Source organism: Limanda limanda, chromosome 8, assembly GCF_963576545.1.
Source record: "Limanda limanda chromosome 8, fLimLim1.1, whole genome shotgun sequence".
In the NCBI taxonomy this organism is placed as follows: Eukaryota; Metazoa; Chordata; class Actinopteri; order Pleuronectiformes; family Pleuronectidae; genus Limanda; species Limanda limanda.
This window is the reverse complement of record NC_083643.1, coordinates 11,258,882-11,283,164: the sequence shown is the minus strand read 5'-3', so window position 1 is coordinate 11,283,164 and position 24,283 is coordinate 11,258,882. Positions and strand designations below refer to the sequence as shown.

Below are 24,283 nucleotides of genomic sequence, written 5' to 3'. Positions count from 1 at the left end.
AGCAGAGAGACCTTCTCCAGAGCCGGCGGTCAAATTCTAAACTTTATCTAAGACGAGAGGGAAGGAGTCTTGAACCACAATAATTCCATCAGTTTCATCACTTCAGAGAGAAATTATTAACTCCATCTCCTCGACCACTGGGTTACTCAATGAAATAAATTATATGGAAAATTGATAGGGATTTTAACTTCCACCCCCAGCATCAGCATCAGCACCACCACTACCCCCCCTCCCATTAGATTCAACCCCTGAGAATCAAAGTTATCTTCAGAAAAAAAACTCATCTTTGAAGCATTGCTCGCTTATTTTCCCTCTTTTTTTATGTCTTTGTGTCTCTCTGTCTCCCTCCACATGTCGCAGGCTTTGAGACAGCCAGGACTTTTGCTCTTCACGGCGCCCATGTGATTCTGGCGTGTCGGAACCTGTCCCGGGCCATCAAGGCCAGTAGCCTCATACAGCAGGAGTGGGTAAGTGACAGGAAAACCCAGGAATACTATCTGTAAAGTAACAATGAATTCATCTCACTAGTAGGCGTTGGCTGGGTAGCCAACGTGTGCACAGGCACGCATTGTCCAAAAAGTACTTAAAACGGATGAGTGAGCCAAGTAGTGGGCACATGCATGATCTTGCTGCCATAAACACTGATGGCATACTAAATGCATAATAGTACGCATTTAAAATAGTTCTCTACAAATGCACAATTAATCCTCTTTTAATTGTGTTTGCTAAAAACTACAGTGCCAGATATTTTATTATATTATTCAGCCTTTTTTTCCTCAAATGAAAGAATATATTTCTGACTTTATGAGGCTAAGAGACATAGCATTACCTCATCTTTTTTACTTATAGACTAATTATTTGGGATTGGGGTTATTCTCCTACAAAAAGGCTTATTTTAGACCCCTGGCAAGTGAGAGTTTGCGTGCTTTAGAAATCACACATCTTGTATCATTAACATGAAATATATGATACAAATTTTTCTAAGATCTCCATACTCACCTCTCCCCTTTTAAGAAAATGTTAACAAATGTTTGTGTGCAGGTTCTCAAAACCTGCCTGCCCACTTCTCTGGAAGGGTGAAGAAACTTCTGTGTAAATGTCTTCCAGTAAAGAAAGGGAGAGAGAGAGTTAAAGTGAAGGAGGGAGACGGAGAAAAAAGTGCGAGAGGGCATCTGATAATTACCTGAGATTATTGCTCTAATATCGCTGCGCTTGTGACGCGTCCCCAGATTTACGAGTGTGGGAAAATAAACAAGTGAAATGTGGTTGCTGGAGCAGAAAGAATAAGCCATTAGCACTGGGTTGATTACAGAGAGCAGGACTTGAAGAAGAAGGAGAGTGAGTGCTCAGTGCAGATATGGAGAGAGAGAGGCTGAGAGGGAGGAAAAGAGGGAGGGAGAGAGAGAGAGAGACAAACGCCTTTGAGCAAGAGTAGATCTGCAGTGTTTCAACTCACCCAAGTCTCTAATTGAAGTACGCCCCTGGGGCTGTCAGCTCCACAGTGTGAAATCCAGTGTACAGATCTATTAATGTAGCTGCTTTGTCTAAACGAGTGAGGAAAAGCTCGGACCCAGCTACCGGATTCCGTCCTCAAATTGATTTTCAAGCTTCGCACCTGCCACAGAATTATCCACGGTGTCATTAAATGTTTGTTAATTAACAAATGGAAGCTTCTACGAATATTTTCCAAAGAGTAAATGATTCGTGACCTCTGGAGTGTAAATGATAATCTCTCATATTTGTGGGATACAGTGGCACGGGCCGTGCAGATAGTCAGCAAATTTAATAGAGGCTTAGTTAATAGAGTTCTGTATAGTTCAAATAGAGCACAAGTAGGGAATTAGCATTGCCTAAGCTCACTCCATATTTCCTTCTCAAGGAATCCCCCTGTTATAGGCTAATGAATAAAAGTCACAATATCAGAATAAATCTTTGCCGCAAATTCTCCCCTCTGGCGACATTATTAATAGATTCTGGAGAAGAATAGAGAGGAGGATTAATCTTTAAGATGATGGATGGGCTCTGCTCGCCTTCCCATGCTCCTACGTTAAGGTCATTTTGATAAGAGGGTATATTTTGGGGTCCTCTGTACAAAAGGTCATCATATCTACTTCCAGGTCCCTCTCAGAGTTCCGCTCTGGCTGCCAGGAGTGGAACTGCTGTCCCGATTGCACAGGACCCCTGACCTCTAACTACCTGCTTACTATTACTCGAACTCTCTATTTCTCTAACTCTCTCTCTCTCTCTCTGTGGCTGTGGCTGCGTGGGCTAGCGCTGCTGTTCAGAGGTGAGAGTGATGGCTCATCCGCAGTGCAGGGCGGTGCGGTTCAGCGTAGCACCATGTTCTGACAGTGGGTATAATAAGGGGGTCACAGATGGATAATGGGAAGGTCAGAACAACCACTGGCTGTTAGGAAGAGCAAGGTCAGAGGGTTTATCCTTCCCAGGCAACTGTATAGTGGTTTGCCAGGAATCGCCTCAATATAAACAGAACGATACGCTTCACACAAGATTCCTGGAAGAACTGTACCCTGTACTAACTCACTACAATGGAAATATTTGTTTCTATATTTAGCACATTTTAACTGTTCATTAATACTTGACATTATATAGCTTGTTTGGCACTTTAGGGTTTGTATTACCTGACTGTTCATCATTAAATTAGTTTATTGCTGTGCACTGTTTTCATGATGGGGCTTCAGCTGCATCTCGGCCGAAGGTCTAAGCCGAACAGAACGTGTTGTTTCTCTGCTTCTAATCGAGCTGTGAGGTGAAGCCCCTCCAGCGGGCTCATTAGGGGAGTTTAAAGTGGCAGAGAGGGGATAAACATTTACCTTATGATTGTGTTTTACAATAAACCTGCTGGTTGCCTTTATAGGGTTCAAAGGTGGCAGCTTTTACAGGCTGTGATGAAGCCACAGTAAAACCAGTAGGGGATTAAGCAGCAGATGGGTGCTCGGAGAGATGGAGGGAGAGCAGAAGGATTTGGGAAAACAGATAGAGAAAGTGAAACGCTAGACTCCAAAAATAGCCCAAATAGATCGAGTTGATTAATGCACTTATAATTTTCAGGGTTATTGTAAATTTTGCATCCTTGCATTGTCCTGTGGAGTCCTTCAGGGAGCGATGCTGGGCAAATCTTAAAGCCCTACGGTTCTTGGCCTCTGCTCTGCGCTTTAACTACAAGTCATCTCCACACCCCCCCCTTACCTATCTATCTCCTATTCCGCTCACAGAACAGGCAGGTTAAGTTGCTGGTTAACAACCAAAGAGCTGCCTGCGTGCCAGAGATTTATTTTTCCTGATTGCCTTTAAAATTCTGCTTATCTTTGACTCTGACGTCTCCCTCAGAGAGCTGTAATGGACTCCCATGAGATATAGCCCGTTGCTTGGTGGGCCAAGCAAGGCCCTTGGCCCCTGAGTGGGATAGAACTCACACACACGCACACGTGCCATGGTCTTATTTTATGAATTTTTTCCTTTAAAAAAAGAAAAATTCCAAAATGCTTATTTTCCCCTACTGCCCCTCTCTACAACACATGCTAATGAGATTCTTTGTAAAGGCATTAATTAGTGAACTAGTCACTGATTGCTGTGCTTGTTTTTGCTTTGTGTGTGTGTGTGTGTGTGTGTGTGTGTGTGTGTGTGTGTGTGTGTGTGGCAGGGGGGGTATTAATATGGCTGTGTGCCGCTGCGGAGAGTTCTGTCAGGGTCTGCTCTGGAACCAATTAGGCTAAAGCTCAGTGTCCACCGAGGCTGCTGGGAGAAAAAAGCCTGCTGCTTGCAATGTCAAACAGCAGCATTAACACAGGCCAGTGAGACAGAGTGAGACAGGCGGACTGAGAGCCGATAAACAGTGGTCACTCAAACAGGCAGACAGACAGTTCCTCTGCTCCATATGAAAATCAGACAAAGAATACACTCTTCCTCTTCCACAAACCTACATGTATAGATATGTATGGATATCCACACTGATGAGGTAACGTCAGAATCAATGAAGCACAATGTTCTTTCCCGTGCAGGTGTCTGCTATTACAGGTGGAGTTTTACAAAGCAAAGGTAGAAGAGGCCTTGAATGTTAGATGGAAATAAACTGTTGATACAGACCATTGTGCTCCCAAGCCTTCCCCATACACACTCTTTCCAATTCAATCTGGCTTTTTCCTGCTTATGATTTATTATGAGAATGTCACATGTTTATGCATCATGGCCTACATACAGCCATATGAGGGAGCAAAGTTCTTGAGTCCCAAATAAAAGTATCTTGTGTTCATACGGATGCGTTTGTATCTTCCGACCCCTTTCTGTGTCATTCTCACTCTACATTTAACCTGAATTACACTTGTTTGGAGAGGAAAAGTGGTGTTTTGTGTGTTTGTGTTGATGCATGTGTGCATGCGTTTGTCTCTTTGCCCGGTGCATAACCTCCTGTGTCAGTCTGACAGGCCCCGTGCCCCCGCTGGCCACCATGCCATGCCACGCTCCTCCCGCTGAGGCCAACAGGAAGTGACACATGTGAAATGCTGACCTGGTCTGTTGCAGCCCCCTCCAGGGCCTCAGGATGCTGCTCTTTTAGTCACTCTTCCCCTCTCTCTTCCCTCGCTCCCTGGCTTTTTCTTTTTTTTTTCATCTTTCAGAAAGACGTCAAAAGACTTGTGTCCCCCTCCATTCACCATTGGATTCAGTAACATGTCTTTTTCTTTAAATGATTAAGGAAACTGCAGCCCCTTAGCAGGTCACTGTTACCAGAGACGCGAGTAGATCGCAGTTCATAGATTTTCTTTTTTGTGTCTTGTAGGATTTGACCTTTTAGCTTGACGGCCACACAAGCTTATTTTCTTCCCTTTGTGACGGCAAACTTCCAAACAGCCATTTCCTTGATTTGTTTCAATTAAAACATGCCTGTCACACGTGGGGCACTGCCTTTGATTAAAAAGCAAAAGCAACGTTGTTTTTTTTTGCATGTGGTTCTGCTGACACAAATCCGGTAAAGCCCAGATAAATCCAGTGGAGATTGTTGTTGGTGATGTCGCAGATTGTAGTTGAAGCGGCCCTAGAGCTCCTTTTCAGATTGCCCCCACAATACACCGGCATTATACCTACTCTCCCACCTCTCCCTGCTGGCCCAATCCTCTCCTCCAATCTCAGGTCCATCCACTGAATCATTGAGGGAAATGCGCCGTCCCTTATTTCCAGGATGAGGCATTGTGCAAATCGCTCGGTTTCCTCGTGTATTAGTATCACTCGCCCCTCCTCTCCAGGGACACCTTCTCATCTCTCTTTATTTACTTATTTATTTGTTTCTCTCCTGCCTGCATTCTGTCTGCACACTGGGAATAAAAAGGTCCCACGTCCCCAACTATGCTGCTACATGGGCTTGGCGCCCGAGAGAGCAGAAAGGATGGATGGAATGAGGGGGGAATCGTGATATGTAAATTTGATGAGGAAACCCCCTTTTCCCTCAAATTTATCCAGCTCTCTTTCCTCCAGCAGGTAACCACACAAAGCTCTGCAACTTCTATAGGATTTACCGTATTATACCATTGAGGATTTCTTTACATTACACAGGTTACGGTTACAATGCATCACATGGGAATACTAAAAGAGGCTTTGTGTAGCATGGGCTGTTAGTATAAACCTGTAAGAGTTGAATACTTTGAGATTTTACAGTAGTAAGCATTTTGTGTGTGTGTGTGTGCATCTCTTTGTAATACATGTCACAAGTTCAGTACGTATGCACACGTACATGCACGTGCATGGTCATTGCACACACCCATCCACATGGTGTGTATTTAAATGCTTGATTATGCATTTTGCATAGCTTTGGGACATGCATCACTCTTCCCAGACTGCTAATAAAGTGACCAGGGAGATGGGGGAACCTAAATGAATCCTAAAGTGCCTGGCTTGCATTCCTCACTCCCTCACTCTCCCTTACTGCTCTGCTTAGTTATTCCAGCCCGTCATGAAAAGCCGTGCACCGCTCGGCTCTCCTCCTCCTTATGTCTGTCTGCTATCGCCAGGTGCTCTGTCTCCTGAAGAGGTGTGGCCTGCTCCTAATTGCCTGGACCACAGTGAACTATGGGCAAACGCTCTGTGTGAAGGAGCTCCGTTGAGGAATAATTTTGAATAAATCACATAGTTAGCCGGGTGGTATTTTCTGCTAAATAAGCATTTCGCCAGCCGTCTCACATGGAGGTGCGAGCGTTAGAATGACGGGTCACTTGCCATAGGTCATGTTGGGGAGTATTTAAATGATTTAAATGATGTCAATGCCACTGAAGGGGACAGGTTGTGGAAGGATGTGTAAGGCAGCACCTCTTTGTTGTTTGAACCTGACAGACTCACACTCTGACAGACTCACCTTCACTCCTTCACTCTCCGCTCTGAAGGAGGGCTCATAGCCCTGGGAAGACGGCTTCTTATGATGAGAGAGGTGAGAGGTGGCTTGGATCTCTTTCACACTTTCTCCCTTTCTCTCTCTGCCAGCAGAGGATGTTTTTATTGAAGTCTGAGAAGTGCTGACCACAGAGAGACAAGTCCAGCACCCACTAATGTTTTAAATCAGGAGATGAGCCAGTTGTAATAAGCTGCAGCCAAATAGACTCGGGCTTAGTTGATGTGTGCCAAACAAGCAAACATAGTAATGCTGAACGCTGAAACCATCTGGCGGCAGACTATAACATTTATCTGCTATTACCTCAAGCTCTTTTAGCATCTTTAGCACAGTTTGAAAATTAGCACTGGCTCTCAGATCCCATGATGAAATTCATAGAAGATGCAATAGACTCATTAGATGTAATTCTGTGTGATTTAAATTGCCTGATGCTGTGTCGCATCATCTTTCATAACCCACCAAGAGTTTGTTCAGACATGAGATGGAAGTGTGTGTGTGGATGAGCATGTGCATGTGTGTGGTGCCCTATATATCTATGTCTGATTGTGTTTCACATGTTAAAAATAGGAGGCCTGTGTTTGTGTGTGGCCTGTTGTCAGCTTGTTTTTGCTGTGAAGGACAGAAGGATTGTCACTAATGAACAGACAAGTGCGTCACAATAAGTCAACAGCTGCCATGTCTGACCATTCGGACGCTGTAAGTCACACATTTCAATGTCAGGCCGTTCAAAAATACCAGTCGTAAAGCTCTCTGCAGTCAGATGCCCTCCAATCAGGATGTTTATAAAACAAAAGGAACTGATAAAAGCAATGACACTTTACATTATTTAAATTTTACTTTGTAAATATGTTCTACTTTATTACCTACTTTATTATTTTTTTCTGTGACTTAGAAGGATGACACTAAAACTACAGGACACATTTTGAAATAACGTGGTGTAAGGATGGAAAAGGGAAGATCCCATTAAATTGTGTTTTGTATCTGGATCCAGGAATAATTTTTCACTTTCTTGAAACATTTTCTTTCATTTCTTAGAGACTAATTCACATGTCCTGATGAAAAAAAAAATCAGACATGGTTAAGGGACTGGTATTCCAGTGTGTGTGCTGATCCAAATCCAAATCTGGTGAATTTAAATGTGGTTTGACAAGGCGACTGTTGGGCCTTGGCAGAGATATGAATTATACAGTGTGACATTCTAGTTTTATTCCAATTAATAGCATTGTTTTTACATTTCTGTAGCTTTTATTAATTGCATTTTGTTGCAAAACTGAAGCTAGCTGCAAAATGTTTCTTTAGATTTGTGCTTTGACTTTGCTTCTGCTGATATGGTTGAGCCTCTGAGCCTTGTCTTGTGTTTATAGGATATCCTCTGCAGTCAGGTCTCATGGAAATGATATCAGTGAACCGCTCCAGGCATCCAAACAATCCTGCCTCAGGCACAGCTATCATTATTATCTGGGAAGTTGTGTGCATGTATGTGTGTGTATGTGAGAGTGTGTGTGCATCTTAGTTATGTATATATGTGTGTGTTTGTATGTGTCTTGACACAGAGTTAACACTGGTTTACAGCTTAATCAGTCTGTGTAACTGAATGCATATTTATCAGAGAGAAAATTCATGCTCAAAGAATCAGACCTCAGCCCATATATCATTATCACACACACACACAAACACACAAACACACACACACACACACACACACACACACACACACACACACACACACACTCACACTCACACTCACACTCACACTCACACACACAGGGGGAGAGATCCACATTTCATTAGAGAGGCAGATTCAGGCAGCAGTAGATTAAAAACAACGTGTGTTTTTACAGGTCCATAAATCAAGCATGGGACGAGTGGGATTCATTTAGAGAACACCGGAGTTGTGGCATAGTTGCCCTCACGTGACTAATGCTTAACTGCGATACTTTGATACACTGCCTTTTTATTAGTTTCATTCCCCCCCCCCATATCAATGATTATCTCTCAGCTCACACATTTGACTTGCAGAGTGGGCTCGATGTTGTGTTCATGTTGGTTGAAGATCTCGATGATAGAGCGGCCTGGCTAACCTGTGATTAAGCCTACACACATTAACAGATGATTAGGCCTACAGAACAGTAAAGAAGCATAATCTTATCTTACATATCTACGATGCATATAATTGATTTTGTGTTAATGATATAGATAAAGCACTTTGCTGTGTTTGTTTGGTGAAGCCAGGTCATATTCTTTATGCTTTCCATCCGTTGAGCGGTGGTTTGCCTGGTGGATACAGAGCTGGGCTGTTAATGTGTTATTGCTATTTGGGCTGCTCATGTTTTCCGGTGCATTAATGGCGTGTGAAGCACTCCTATAAAATGTTTTGTTGATCACTGGTGTTGGGATATAAATGCAACATCACACATACACACCCACACACACTCCCTCTTCATTTGTCATACAGCTATGGTCCATTCATAGAGCTGTTCTAAGGTTTACCTGTGTGTTCATGTGTTTGTCTGTTTGTAATACCCTGTTTTAGATCTGTGTGTGTCTGTGTGTGCGTGTGAGCGTGCGTTTGCGTGTGCGTTTTGGTGGTTGTGGTTGTTTGGTTGTGTGTTTGTGTGTGTGTGTGTGTGTGTGTGTGTACCAGTGCTGGTCTCAGGCTAGAGAGCAGGTGTAATTTCCCCTGCACTAAAAACTCAACGAGTGGCACCAGGGGAGAGAGGAACATATTACAGGTTCAAACGGCTCTGCTCTCGTGGACTACAGAGAGTTACAGGCTCTCCTGACCTGTGGCCGGGCTCTGTGCTTGTGTGTGTGTGTATGTGCGCATGTTGAGGGAGGCTCGGAGGTGTCGGAGCTGCCTCACTGTGTTTCTTTCATAGTGCAAAGCCTTTATTAGGGTCCGGACCTGTTTTGGGGGCCGCAGGGCAATATTTCATGTGTTCCAGTTGAGAAATGAGCATGTGTGTGCGTTTGTGTGTGTGTGTGTGTGTGTGTGTGTGTGTGTGTGTATAGGCGTGTGTGTTTATGGTACAACTTTTAGATAACCAGCTCTCTATAGAGGCAGGTTAGAAGGTGAACAGGTTGGGTAAATATATCAAATAACTCTGTAATAAAACCTGCTGTAAACCAGTGAACACAGTTTGACCTTTAACCCCCAACTCCCTCAGTCACAGCACTATATGTAGACCACCGGGGCCCAGCTGATTAATTCTGGATGCCATGAAGGAGAAGCATGATGTCTCTTATTTTTCCACCAGTGCTGTCACAATGGATATTTTTCTCAGTGGACAGTTGACTTTGAAGCACTGTTGTAATAAATTACCTTACATGTGCAAAGGTGTAAGAAACAGAGTGCTTTTTCTACTCTTAAATAAACAGCAAATGTTACCATGTCCCGCTCACTATCTTACTTCCTGCAGCGGTAAACAAGGATTACTTCCAAGACCAAGGACTAGTTCATACTGCATTGTTTGAAGGGATTGGGAATAGATTCTATGGTATCAGAGCTTAGGGAATTGGAAAATTACACTTACATTATAGTGTTATATATACATTTGCTTAATTCTGGCTTTTTGTCTTTTTTTTGTTATCCTCAATGTGTGAGGATGTTCACCTTCTTACTGGAACATGTAGCTTAAGCCACAGTGTCTTTGCAGTATATAATGAACTAATGAAGGGCTGGACAACATGACCAAATGTTATATGTCGAATAATTTTTTTTGTATAGATATCATGAGGGATGTAACAATATTATAATTTTTTTTAAGTTTAATGACTGATTTTGACTCCTGATTGAAGATTGTTTTTTTAAACTCTACTTTATGAGCAGGGAATGACAAGCACTTCAAACATAAACATTTTACAAATCTGAAGTAGATCAGTTATGTGATATAACTTGCAGAATTGCCGAAGCAATACATCGATAGATATTACACCTTTCTTATATTGCTAATAAATAATGATATTGTTTAATTCCACAGCCATATTATGTAAACACAAGTTTTCATTCTCAAGTGAAGTAGCCTTAAACTCCAATTCTGTTGACGGCATTTCAAACCAACTCAGTAAGTAAAAACTTACAGTTATAGTTGACAAAATGTACGTCACCCAATTTTGTCGGTATCCATCAGAAATCAACCCATTGCTTAAAATGTCAAAGAATATAAACTGGTGTTGGCATTGTAGCTGTAAACAGTGAATGTATCATGTGAGTATGGAAACCTGGACAGTGATAGCACCAGTAAGTAAAAGTCTGTTGGGTCAGAATGAAGTTTTTTTACTCCTGTTGGTATTTTAGAAAGCAGGTGGACAAAGTTCCTGGTGAAAATGTCTGGGAAATGTATTAGCTCTATGTACTTGATCATCCAATGAGCTTCTGCCTCCTTGTCAGTCACAGTGATGATCTATGTGGCACAGAGAGCTGCAACACGACGGAGTAACTTGACAGACCCTTGTCATTCTTACAGGTCTGTGTGTGGCAGTGGACGGTGAACAGAGTTAATTGGTGCCTCTCATCTCCCCTCTGAAGGGCACTGCTGCCCATTAACACAGTGTCATGATAAATTAGCCCAAATAAAACCCAACACATAGCAATGAATGATGAGCTTATGTCTGTATGGGTACTTGAGTGAGTCTGCCTCATTAACTTTTGGTAACCAAATCTCCTTTAGGTTTGAATGAATGACCAAGATGAGCCAACTGGGGCAAGCCAGAGGACTGGACTGATGGGCAGAGGGGAGTTAAAATCACAAGAGAAGAGGGGAGGGAGTGCAGAGCTTGGGTGAGGAGAAGACATTGAAGGCAGCAGCGGGGTGAGGTGGGGGTGGTGTGGCATGGACGCTCATCCATTACATCCCACAGCGGCCCAGGGGTCGGCTTCAGCAAGACTGATTCAGAGTGATCAGGTTTGGACTCCATCTCCCATAAATCCTGGCATGTGACGCTGATGGATGTGGGCCATAAAGCCTCCCGCTCTGACATGTGGAGAGCAACATGGAGAACCATGGGAAAATGTGAGTGCTCCAGGTTAATGTCAACGAGGCCTGGGAGCGAAGAGGGGATGATGGAGAGAAGGAAAGACAGGGACGGTGAGAGATCATAGGTGCAGAGAGGGGGATTGAGAAGAATGAGCGAGCTGAGAGCAGAATGTGAAACAGCAGAGAGTTTGTGGAAACGCTCTAACAGAATTTACTGTGACATTGCAATAATTCAGCTGTCCCCATACTGGTTTAAACTCTTGTTGCTTGGAGTGCAGTGAATAGTTCCCCCCCTCCCCATTTGAAAGAAACAAAGACATGTAAATATCTCTCTTGACACTTTGAGATTTATTTCCTCCCATCTCAATAGCTTGGTAATAACCCGCATGGCTACATCACAGGGTTTGGAAAGATCGGTGTGTTTTTGCAGTGTAATTAATTCTCTGTGTCTTTTCATTTATTCTGTTATTGTATGTCTATGTGGTGTTTAATGAATGACCAAGAGGAGCATAGCTCATTAAAAAGCCTTGTGTTCATAATAAGGCCAAATACAGGAACTGCAGACCTGGCTAGACAGGAAATGGAGACATGTACAGTATACTTCCTCATTAACAGAGCCCCGTTTGGGCCATAAAGCCCCATCCCTACACGCTCAAGGAAAATGCCCTGATTAGAGGGGTGGAGGGGCACCGCTGCCCTAATGAAGGCTTCCCCCACAGTCATTTATGATATTGGTATGAGTGGTATGGTGACTAGGCCTATGGGATGGGCCAACTTACGGAGATATGGACGCGGGATAGCAGATGCAGTATATTTGAATGGATGGGAGAGATGAAAGGGCCAGGGGAGTGCATATCCACAACTCATTTGCAGGAGTCAGTTTTACTAGGTTGCGGCTAATGGAGATGAGCTTGTGTTAAGAGCCAGGGGAGATGCTAATTTTACATAAAACCAAAAGAGGTCTGTGAGGAGTGTGTGTGTGTTTGTGTGTGGTCAGGCTCACTTTATTCTGCCGGCTTGTCAGGGGAATTCTAGAAGCTCTCTCACTCCACTGTCTTGCCAGGTTTGTATCTTGCACAATATGAAGAAAGTGAATTGTTGCGCGTTGTTTTCAAAAACGATTATGTTCATTGATATTTATGTGGCAATGCCCGGAAGTTCAATGTGCACCACAACGTTATGCCAGAAATGGTGAAGTGTTAGAGTCTAGACTGCCAAAATAAAAAAGAAGAGGTGAGTGTGTTCATTCGGTTGTCATGTTTCCATCACTACCGATCAGAGCTGAAGCAGATAAAAACCATACTGCAGAGTGATTTTAGTCAATGCAAATTGTTTCCATCCAATTGCAGACAAAACCTACATCTAATTGGCATCAGTGGACCAACTCGTCAGTGATAAGATGCCCTGTGAACTTTTAGTTGGCGTAACTGTGATATTTGTCTAATAATTAGGTTGAAATTATTTAATATGCTGCAAATACTAGTTTTATATTTACAAATCATTTACAATCTGCTGATGAGGTTTCACAACAAAAAAATTCTACCATGATTGGGTGAAGAATAGGTAGAATTTCCGTCAAACAAGAATTTCATAGATTGACTGCAGCTCTAGTGAGAATTCAACCATCTTTTCTTCAAAAAGCTTCTTCTATTCATCTGAAAAAGAAATGATTGAAAATGACGTCACTTATCATTACTATGTCTGCTCATTTTAATTTACATTTTAATGAATTGATATCTGATTAAAAAAAATAACAGTTGGTTTAATCTTGCCGATAGTAACCTCTGTTCAGATTCACTGAGATAGTGCTCGAGAATCATCTGCACATTTTTGTCTGACTGGGTTGCCAAGAGGACAAACTTTGATTCCTTCTCTCTGACAAGTTTGTGCAAACTAGAAAAGTTTGCAAAAAGTTTCTGCCACTGTTCAAAGGATTTTAAATGGCTCTTCATTATTATTGAGGAGGGGCTGATTATTAGACTCAATGTTTGATTTGCACAGCCTTGTGTAGAAACAGCTATTATGTGGCACAGATTATAGGATTTACAGAGAGTTTATAAGGCTTTGTTTTTTGACCAGTGGTGTTGTGCATGACTTCCACTCATTATGCTGGTTTGTGAATAGTGTGGAATAAAATGTACTTACCATTTCATTATTATTTTCATATATCCAATTTGAAATAATTTCTGCAATAAATATAAAAAGTAAAAAAAGCTCAGGAAAAAACAAAAAAATATATTGACTTTAAGGTCCAATTAAAATGATGGTGGCCAAGTCTTAAATCATTATCAGATATGAACTCCAGAAAATGTCCGGACAATGGGGTGTGGACTCTGTGACGAGTTTACACCACAGTAGAATCTGGAGTTTTAAGGTGAGGGGGGGGTGCATCGTACAGGAGGCACAAAGTAACGTATAAATTCCACTGTGGAGATCACATCGACACCGGTGTAAGACCCTGTCACTAAAGGCTAATTTTCTTTCCAAGTTGACGTTGTCGTCTTTGTCTTCTATGAATATGGCTCCTCTTTTTTCATCTTGAGATAATTGTAATATTATTTGTGTTGTTATTTACTCAGACATTCTCCAGGGTTTTTCCTAGGGGGATGGCTCGGACATTTTCTGTTCTCTCAAACAGCTGCTCCGGATAATTTCCGGAGATTATCCGGAGTTTAGTTCAGGTCTGGAAGCAGCTTTAGAATAAACTTCTCTTCTACCCACTTTTGTCTCCTCATCTCTCACTCTCCTAATTTCTCCACTTTTTCTTGCCCCACCCTCCATCACTCTCCCCACCATCGCCACAGGAGCTACCTGAGGCCCTTGTGTCCACCTCATCCATCACCCGCATTTGATTCCTCTGTTTCCAGAGAGAAAGGAAGAAAGAGGAAGAGTAAAGAGTCACAACAAGCCCTCCTCTGTTCTATCTTCTTCTTTTCTCCCCCTCTTTCCTTCAGTGTGTGAGGGAGAGATGAATGCAGCCAGTGGAATTAATTGCACCCCGTTACTGAAGATCAGCAAGTTTGCACTGTTGGCGTGCTGATCTGCCATATGGCTGCCCACTAGGTGAACACTTTGATTAATGTTGCCCACTCCCCAGTTTTTTTTTCTCCCCACTAATATTTGATCCTAATAACTGAAACTCAGCTCCTCATTCAGAATCTCTCCCTCTCTTCAGTCCTCACTCTCCCCCTCCTGTTTCTCCTTTGTTCAGTCTTTTTCCTCCGCTCACCTGAGCTGGCAAAGTTTGTCTTTTGTTCTTTCCTGCTCTTTTATTGTTGTTTTTCTACAAGCTTCACTTACAAAGATGTTGCGTTGGTGCCGGCAGTGTGGAGTTTACAGTATCAGGGAGATTAGAGAGAGAAAGAAAGGCCAGAGTGCGTCTGTGTTGGAGAGAGGTTTGGAGCTGTGGGTACATGTCCTTCGCAGTTGATTAGGCCCCTGGTGTGTTGAGTGTTTCTCTATTAGCCTCCTCAGCCTCTTGTCTTCTACTGTGCACACTGACTACTCTCTACCCCAGAGGTCCAGGACACACACACAAGGAAACAAAGAGTACACACACACACACACACACACACACACACACACACACACACACACACACACACACACACACACACACACACACACACACACACACACACACACACACACACACACACACACACACACACACACACACACACACACACACACACACACACACACACACACACACACACACACACACGCCATGCACACAGTCAGATAGGAAGCTGTGCTGTGGTCCAGGCAGTAACAAGGAGGTGAACAGATGCTGGAGTCACAATATCAATAGGGCTGCGTGTAGGTAATAATACCTTAGCAGGGTTCAGCCATGAGACAGCGCTAACTAGAGAGGCAACTCTCAAGTGGAGCATTCACTATCTTCAAATCACACCATGTAGCTGTGTGTGCATGTGTATGTTTGTATTTGTGCGTGTACATACTCCCATTACATGTTACAGAGAGCCTGTTTGTACTGCAGGGAAACAGTGGGTTGGCATCACTGCCATCATCAACTCTGAGATTAAGTGCTCTCACCTCAGGTCACAAGTTCAAATTTGTTTTCTTTTTTTTCCGCCTACTATAATGAGGCAACAGTACAGAACACTATGTAGAGATCCATGCTTGGAACATCTATTACAATCACTCGGGTGCTTTGTTTTCCCTCTGTTTTATGGCTCGTTCCTGCTGCTCGTCTATTTTGGTCTTCCTCAGCCTTGTTAAGTGCTGCCATTCTCCTGTGTTTGGATGTGGCCCAGAGGGCCCTTAGCAAGACCAGGGGCTGGGAATGAGCTGCGAGCCCCAGCCAGGGGGTGCCCACGGTAGGCTGCCAGTCCCACTAAATCTCCCTGATTACCAGGGGTGGCTGCAGTGTGATGGGGGTGTTACCAGGGTGGTGGGCTCTCCAAAGAGGCTGATTGAGATGCAAATGGAGGCCATAACTCAGAGGTAATGCAGACCTGAGCACCCTTTGCCTCGTCCGTTCCTTCTCACCTCACTCTCTCATCGCTCCCCATTTACTCCAGCTTGGGAGGAAGGACTGTTATTGTCTTGGGATAAAGTTTGATATTTATCACAGTGCAAGACGTGAATTTCTCTTTTCCAGGACCTGAGGGTGGGGGCCGAGTAGAGTAAGAAAGCAGGTGGATGTAAATTGATAGTGGTTTTGATGAAGGGAAACAATACTACCTGATACTACCACGAAAGTGCAAATTGTCATGTAGCTGATCATATTAACACGTGTAGAGACACACCCCGAGATTCCCGAGTCTGCCTCTGTTTCCTATTAAGAGCAGATGGACACAATAAAGTACGTGGGCTTGTAGAAAGGTGGAGTGAACAACAGAAGAAGAGGGGGAGGAGTAATTGCTCAGTCCTTTGCTGAATTGTTCTGTGGATGCAAATTTAAATCCCTCCTATTATTTTAATAATCTGCCTTTTACTGCTTGTGCTCGGATCATTTGTTTGCAAACCAGGTTATTTGGAGAGGGAGGCTCGGGGGTAATTTCATGCTTTGGAGCATTTATATCTATAACTTAATGAGGAGAGGGCCTGTTGTTTCCTGGTAATACACTGCTAGAGGGGAGCAAACTTTTTATTCTCCGTTTAGGGTACTGTTAGAGGGCAATAATGTGAGATTACTCTGATGGAATTAAGGAGCAAACTGAGTAGAGACCTTATGCAGCTTTAGGTGATAGACCAAACTTAATACTGATGTTTCATTCAGGGTTTTTTAGGTTCATGGGGTGTACCATAGGAGATGGGCTTTCCCATATGCCCACCACAACAACCGCGCACAGATATCCTCAAATTGAAGCATCCTCAATCCCCAGCTGCTGCCTAATTGAGCTCAGTCTGTTTTTTACCATTATGTACATTTTCTTTCCCTACTCAATTATCTAAACCTCTTAAAAACCTTACACAACAGACAAAACGCAGCCTTTGCCTCAGTTTACAAGATTTAGATCTGTCTCCTGCTTGTTGTCACTCAGTTTGTGCCAGGGCCCAGTGGCTCAGCCCAACTCAATTTAACACAACCTTATTGCATTTAACTGAGACAAAAGGAGCACTCGCCGTCTTCGGGAGACAGCGCACAGTCTTGTGAGATGATCAGGACTCTTAATGTGGTTACTCTCCTTCAGCGGAGCCAAAAACGTAGTGGGATGCAGTGATGGAGGGAGGAGATGTGTGTCCACGTCTCGCCGTCCACAGCCTCTCTCCTCCCCATCTTCTTTCCTTTCCTCCTCGCTGTCATTCCTTCCCTCTTCCGCTCCCTCGTGAAGGACTCTTCTCCCGGGCAAATTGAATCAGACTGCATGAATTAAAGCGACAATTCAATTTGTTTACAAGGCATCATTTATTCTCTGTCAGGCCAGCACTCTGTTGACAGTTGGTGGCTTGCTGACCTCTGACCTTTGCGGAGGTCTTATGATGCATTTATTACGTTGTTCAACGAGAGTTTTCCAGCCTATTATCAGACGACAAGATGGGAATCTTATTATTCAAATCTGTGCAACACTGTAACAGAATGCAAAATCACATGACCTTATCAGCTGACAGGGGAGAGCATGTACACGGTGCTTGAACAGGTGCAGTTGGTGGTAATGTATCTTCCTATAAAGAAGCAGAAAAACAGTATTAATAATGATTATTGTTTACTTTCGCAGAGGAGCTTATGTTTTAATTTGCTTCATCTGTCTGTTGGTTAGCAGCATTGGGCAAAAACTACTTTACAGATTACCATGAAGTTTGGTAGACGGGTACGTTATGGTTGAGTGGAGAACTTATTGAATTTTAGTGTGGATCTGGATCAGTTTCACTTTCTCTAAAATTGTAAGATAGGGGTCGTTTTCAACATTTTTGTAAATTTTTCGATTTTTCTGAGAATAATTCATGGATCTTGATGACAAAAAAAAACAGTATTTTTGAGAGTGTGCAATTTTGTGCAGATCAAAATAAAAATCGTGATCTAGTGAATTTAATGTTGTTTTTTAAAGGGGGGACTGTTGAGCCTTGGCAGAGGTGTGTGCTCTCCGAGTGTAAAGTTCTACTTTAATATCTGATACTGCCACTGGTGGCCTTTTGCCTTGTCTTGCTTTATTTCCTTTGGTAAAACATTTTAATCCAGGTTTCTCTTCCCGTCATTTATTTGTTCTTCTTCTAACACTCACTAAGTATCACTGCTGTGATTCCATACCAGAGAGAACATGATACTGTGTCTCAGAGAGATGGAAAAAAGGCACATTCTCTTGCTAAACTATTGTGACAGTGGAAAATGGTTAGCAGTTTAGAATATCGCTAAACAAAAGAGCTTTTAATCAAAGTGCATACAAGACCCCGCGGAGTGTAAAACACTCCCTCATCAAAAGGCCTATTATACACTTACTCACATCAAAGGCCTCCATGTTTCTTAATTGCCAGATTCTTTTCTTCTTCAATTCTGTTATGCTTATGTTTTTGTAATATAAAGCTGACAAAAAACGGGCTTTTGTAACCAAATCAAAGGGGCTGAATTCACCATCTCTGTACAGTGATGTGTGTTCACACTTTGTACATATGTGTAAATGTGTGCATTTCTGCAAGTTGGTGAGGAACTTCACCAGCCCTCTGGATACTGAGATGATACAAGAGTGTTTCAGGAGAAATTAAATCAAATTAGCAGCTTTAGATAAAGCAATCACATTACTGCCACACTTGAAAAGAACACATTATTTTGTTCTTCAGAGATTTACCCTTTTCTTGCTGACACCCCCAAACAGAAAGTTGTACATACAGTGTATAAGTGCACAGGGTCTAGGTGGGTTTCCTCCGACTTTATTGTTATCTAACATAGCATAATCAGCATCTAAGTCTGCGGGTGCCGTTCAACCAGACGCTAAAGTCCCGGTGCAGAATTGCAAAATAAGCAGGGTGTAAATATGTAATTGCCAGTGCTTATTCTGAGATCTGAAATATTAGGGGGCAATGTGGATTGCATTAAAATCCTGGTTGTTAGGGGTATCGGTTACACTGAAGACATGCAGGAAAATGTGCACTGTCTGCGAATCTGGCGGAGATGGAGAGGGTGAGATGAGGGAGGAGATAGGAGAAAGGAGAGGGTGAGGAAACGGAGAAGAAGAGACAGAGAGGAAGAGGAGAGCAAGTTGAAAATCTCTTGATGTCTTTCTGAGAACATAGACACATTATTTAAATCTCCATCACTTTTTAATGTAAATCTGATCAGGCTGCGCGCTGGACGAAGAGGGGGAGAAGTGGATCAGAGGCAGAAATGGACACACACACACACACACACACACTCACACAGACACACACTGATAGACAGCATGACATGAAGCAGGTTTATAATATAGCATTGTTAGGTTTGAAAGGTGGATGTTACCATCTCACTTCACACTTTATCTCTTATGGAGCACAAATGCACCCATCGGCTGTCGTTTGCCTTAATGCAAAAACACTCACGCAGGCTGGCTGCAGAATATGTTGTTAGTGTGTGTGTGTGTGTGTGTGTTTCTGTATATGTGGGTGCATGTGTAAGTCTGTATGTGCGTGTGTGTATATGTGTGTGTTTGTGTGGAATCTGATATGTGCCTCAGGCCCCATGGCCCTGGTCTGTCTGCATCCGAAAAGCAAACTCTGCAATTATGATGACCGCCCTGTCCTTTTCATTTCCCATCTCTGTCTCTCTCTCTCTCCCTCTGTCTGTCTCTCTCTCCCTTTTTCTGTGCTTATTTTTCTCTCTTACCCGTCTGTCGCTCTTCTGAAAGGTAAAGAAATTATTATTTACACAATAGGTTTGATTACAACTCTTTAAGTACGATCTTGTTGCACTTTCTTCTGTGTGCAGTCTGGCTCACACACATGTTCATGTATCCCTGCTCCTTAAAATATTCTGCCAAAGATATTTTTAAACTTTTTGGCAACAACCTCAATATTGTTCAATATTGAAACATTTTTCATTCAATTTTGGGAAATCAAACAAATACACAATTTGTTTGATTTTGGTTGAAATTTTACACATAACATATGACAATAAATACTATGAATTGCTCTCACAATTTTTTAAAGGAGGAGAGTTTTGTGTAGTCTAATGATTTAAATTTAAACATATATATATATATATAGTGATAAAAATATAGTTATATGAAAAACATTCAAAAAACCCTAATTGTTAATATTATTATGACTTTTTAATGATAATTTCCTATTGATTGAACTGTTGTTAGTTTAAGTGTTTGCTCAAAAACATATGTTGGTGGTGGTACTAGTACACACTTTTTTCTACTGTACTGTTCTTGTCGCTAGTATTTCTATTTGATGCTACTGTATAATATATACTTCTACTCCTCTTCACTACAGGGAAGTATCGTACTTTTTACTTGACTAAATTTATTTGATAGTTAAAGTTAATAGTTACATTGCAGATTAAGAATTTGAAAACCCATAATGACCATATAAAATATAATGCATCGCTATACAGTAAATTAAATTACTCAGCAGTACTTAAAATCGCTTCACCTCAGCCAGCTATAACATTAAAATTCTGCTTACATGTTAATACATCAGATTAATAATCCTGTAATATATAATAATTATCTAACACTGCCGTTTTGTCTGCATAGTCAGTGCTCTTTGTTTTTTTAAAGTACATATAACTGCTAATACTTACTGATACATTTGCTTAAGCTGTTTTTTAATAGAAGAGTTGGAATTACTGAGGGAAATTAATACTTCCACTAGTTCTCTGTAATCATTTTGCCCTTTTGTTCGCTGTAAGTCCTCCGTCCGTCTTTGTGGGGTTTTTTTTGTCAGCATGTTCAGTGTTTCTGTGGAACGTCACGGCTTCTTGTCAGGTCTCAGGGAGTGATTAACTGATGTAAGTGCTTACTAATTAATGTGTTTCATTCATTACAGTCATCAAGGCTGTGTTTACTATCATGGTCCTGCAGTAGCCTTAGTACGTCACTGAATGGAAACGTCAGCAAGTATTTAACTGAGGTCCTGCCTAAACTTTTTTGTGTGAGTATGAGATTGTGAGTGTGTGTGTGTGTGTGCATGTGTGTGTGTGTGTGTGGTGGCCCCGATGTCCGTGTTAAAAGTATCAGCACGTATGTGCCTCATTCTCCATGTTTCTCATCTGGAAAATCATCCCATGTCCTTCCTTCACCTTTCCCATATCTGCCCCTTCAATTGCTTGATTTGTAACCTGATTTCAGGAAAGGAAAAACCTGTAGATTATCCAGCTTTCATTAGGGGGGAAAAACCCAGTCCGTGTCAGAGAAAGAAGAAATCAATTTAATACAGACTTAACTGGAGGAAATTGCATATTCTGCCTGTATGTGCTGAACAGGCACTTTCTCTTCCTCACCAGAGACCTGCCTCCCTATTAATTGCGGTGTGTCCATGTCAGTGGGTAAGTGGGTGTGTGTGTGTACGCGTGCATTTGTTTGTTTGTGTGTGCGTGTGTGTTTGTGTTTGTAATGTGCAGAGCGTCTTTATTCATGTGTGTGTGAGGTGTGTATGAATGTGTGTGTGCTCAGTCTCTTTGTCTGTGTATGGAGGTCAGTTCTCAGATCTGTGGTAGGGCACCCAGCCAGATGTGTCCGTTTCTTTATTTGCGGCTCGCGTGTGCGTTCCGCCGCATGTGGTGCGTGTCCGTATTTCTTTGTTGGTGTATGGCGCGTGCATAAGCACAAGCCCATGTGACTTAGCCAGGTGGAGAGGAGATTGGTTGGTATTTATGAACAAACGTCATAATTGTGACAGGATGATATACGACCAGCATGTTCCACACTGGCGCCCCCCCCCAGCCTTCCCTCTCTCTTTTTCTTTTCGCTAAAAATATATATCTATGATAAAATACAGTCTTAAAAGCTGATGACCAATTTAGTGTGGCGTGTTGCGGACAAGGTCATGGCGATCCGGGTTCCTCTGTGTTCCTCCCTCCGAGGCCTGTTCTAATCTACAGAGCAAGAAGAGGGGCTCAAAGTCATTTCTCTAATTGCTTTTATAAGGTGCCCTTTTCACATGGTGTCTTCCCTGCTCATTCACTTTCACCGCCATTACAACATCTTACCTCCGCACCTGCTGGTAAAAAAACACAGCCGTGGAATATTACCATTGCTCTAAATTGATATTATATATTCACAGGGAGTAATAGAAACCACACTAAAATATAGAAATAATACACTTTTTGTCTTGGCCCCACTCACTCTTACACCATCCTTCTCCACACCTGAGTTGTTCAGCGAGGTCCGCAGGCTAAGTGTTTCAAATCTAGGGGGGGTACTTTTGATTTCTTAAGTGTTGTCCCTGCATTTGTGATCCATAAGGGGAGTTGAGGTGGTGGGGGGGGTTGGCGTGAGGTGAGGGAAGATAAGAAAAAGGGGTTAAAGTGTGAGGGGGAAGGCCGAGGAGGATAAGGGGAGCGGTGGATGAGATTGAGCCTAGTGCATTAAGACAGTGTATTATTTGGCGGTTCCACTTGCTTGCGTCCATTAGGGGTGGCTGCTGTGCTATTAAAGGGGTCAGCAAAGTGTGTGTACCTGTGAGTGCACATGTGCCAGTATGCCTACATGTGTGTGTTTTCAGAGTTAGCAGAGTGCTCCAGTGTCTTATTGAACAGAATGGGGCTCCCCCTTCTGCGCTAATACCTCTTCATTTTATTGGATTGGATGGACCCAAGTTATAATTGTATTAGAGCTCGTCCACCTCCGTCCTCCGTCTCCGTCTTTATCCACAGCAGTGACCACATGTCATCCCCCGACACACGTGGAAAACACCAGGAGCGATGAGGAGAGCCTCTGCAGAGGCCGACCACCTCAAGTGGCACTTTTATCCCCTCCCTCCTTCTTTGCTTCCTGAAAGTCGTTAAGGTCATTGTCATGTTACAGCTGTTCTCTTGGGCTGATGGGCTAAAAGTGGGGGGGGGGGGGGGGGGGGGCGGAACGTGAGAGGTGGCGGCAGCAGTGGAGGGCTGAGGGATCTGATGCCCGTGTTATCATCGTGGTGACCTTGCTGCTCTCGGCCTCCTTTGCGAAGCTTCGGTCCGCGAAACAGACCCAGTCGTCGCAATTTCTAGTTCCCAAGCCGTGAAGCCTGTTTACGCGAGTGTTTCATTCATAATTAGCCTTTTGCTTTCAGAGGGAGCGATAGGTTGTGCGTAGCTGGGGGCAGTTAGCTCTGTCACCCCGAGCCGCACTCTGTGGTGCTGCACACTCAGCGATTACTCCAGAGTTAACCAGAGAGGCTTTGCTGCCTCTCACTTTTCCTTCGCCCTTGAAGAGACGAGGAGTTGTCAGGGTCCTCATAAAAACCCTGAACGATTGCGTCCGTGCATTCTCCCTCTCTCTTTCTATCCCTTTTTTCCCTCCTCTCCTTCCAAAACCTGGCCATCTGTCTAATTGTTCACCTCCATCGCTTTAATGCTTTTTACATGCTTTTTCCCCCCTCTTTCCAGGCAATAAACTTTATTTTCTTCGCAAGACTTCAATCTGCGGGGGGGAGGGGAGGCGGACAGACAGGCGGGCGGGCAGGCTGCTCACCTTCTCCCTGCTGGATTTGCTCCAGTGGCCCCCCCTCAGCCCCCCTCTATCCTCCCTCTGGTCTCCCATTTCTCCATCTCTCCTTCCCTTTCCCCCCCCCCCGCGTCTCTGGAGAAGGGGATATGTGTTCGTCATGCTGACACCTGCTCTCATCTTCTCTGCTGGTCATACAAACATTGAGGGCTACCCTGTTGAGGAGACCCTATCCTGACCTGTTAATGATCACACTGCTGCGTGCTCTGACCTTGTTTGGGATTAATCTTTCATTTTTCTTTCACTGTAGAATTGAATTCTCCATTTCAAAAAAACCAGAGGCACCACGCAAAGTTTCCTCTTTTCTCTTCTTCCTCTTACACTTGTGTGAATACTCAGCAAACCAAATATTTGTTTTACAGCAAACGCCTTTTTCATTTCCCCTGCATTTCTGTGAATAGATTTGGTGTAAAAGTGGCCATAGGAGTGTAACTGCATATTGCGTGTACAAGTCATTAAATTAGACAGTTGTCTCCTCTCACCTGTGATTACTGCTGTGTGCAGATCATATAAGCAGGAACCCTATAATCATATCTGTAATGGCCATAATCAGCCCTTTAACGCTTTGTAATAGCATCCATATAATGGTATAGAGTAGCATCAAGAGAATAATTCAGGCATAGATAATGGTGTGATAGCACGGTTTTACCCTTGAGTCACAACACTGAAATTTGTTGTGTGTGTATTGGTGTGCGTGTGCCTGTGTATGCATGTATAAATACACCCCGGGGCAGTTAAGGTGTCTGTAAAATGCCTGAAGAATCACATTTCCATCAGAAGGTGCTCTTAACCCTTTCTTGTTTTCTTTGTGCTCA

At 43.0% G+C, this 24,283-nt stretch overlaps 1 protein-coding gene across 1 annotated transcript in view; it reads left to right on the top strand.

Moving 5' to 3' along the window:
• The window catches only part of wwox (WW domain containing oxidoreductase), a 128,159-nt gene that overhangs the window by 12,540 nt on the left and 91,336 nt on the right, over positions 1-24,283 (top strand). Inside the window, exon 5 of the mRNA XM_061077015.1 lies at positions 361-467. Within this exon, the coding sequence (XP_060932998.1) occupies positions 361-467 (107 nt within the window). The remainder of the gene's footprint in view (positions 1-360; positions 468-24,283) is intronic.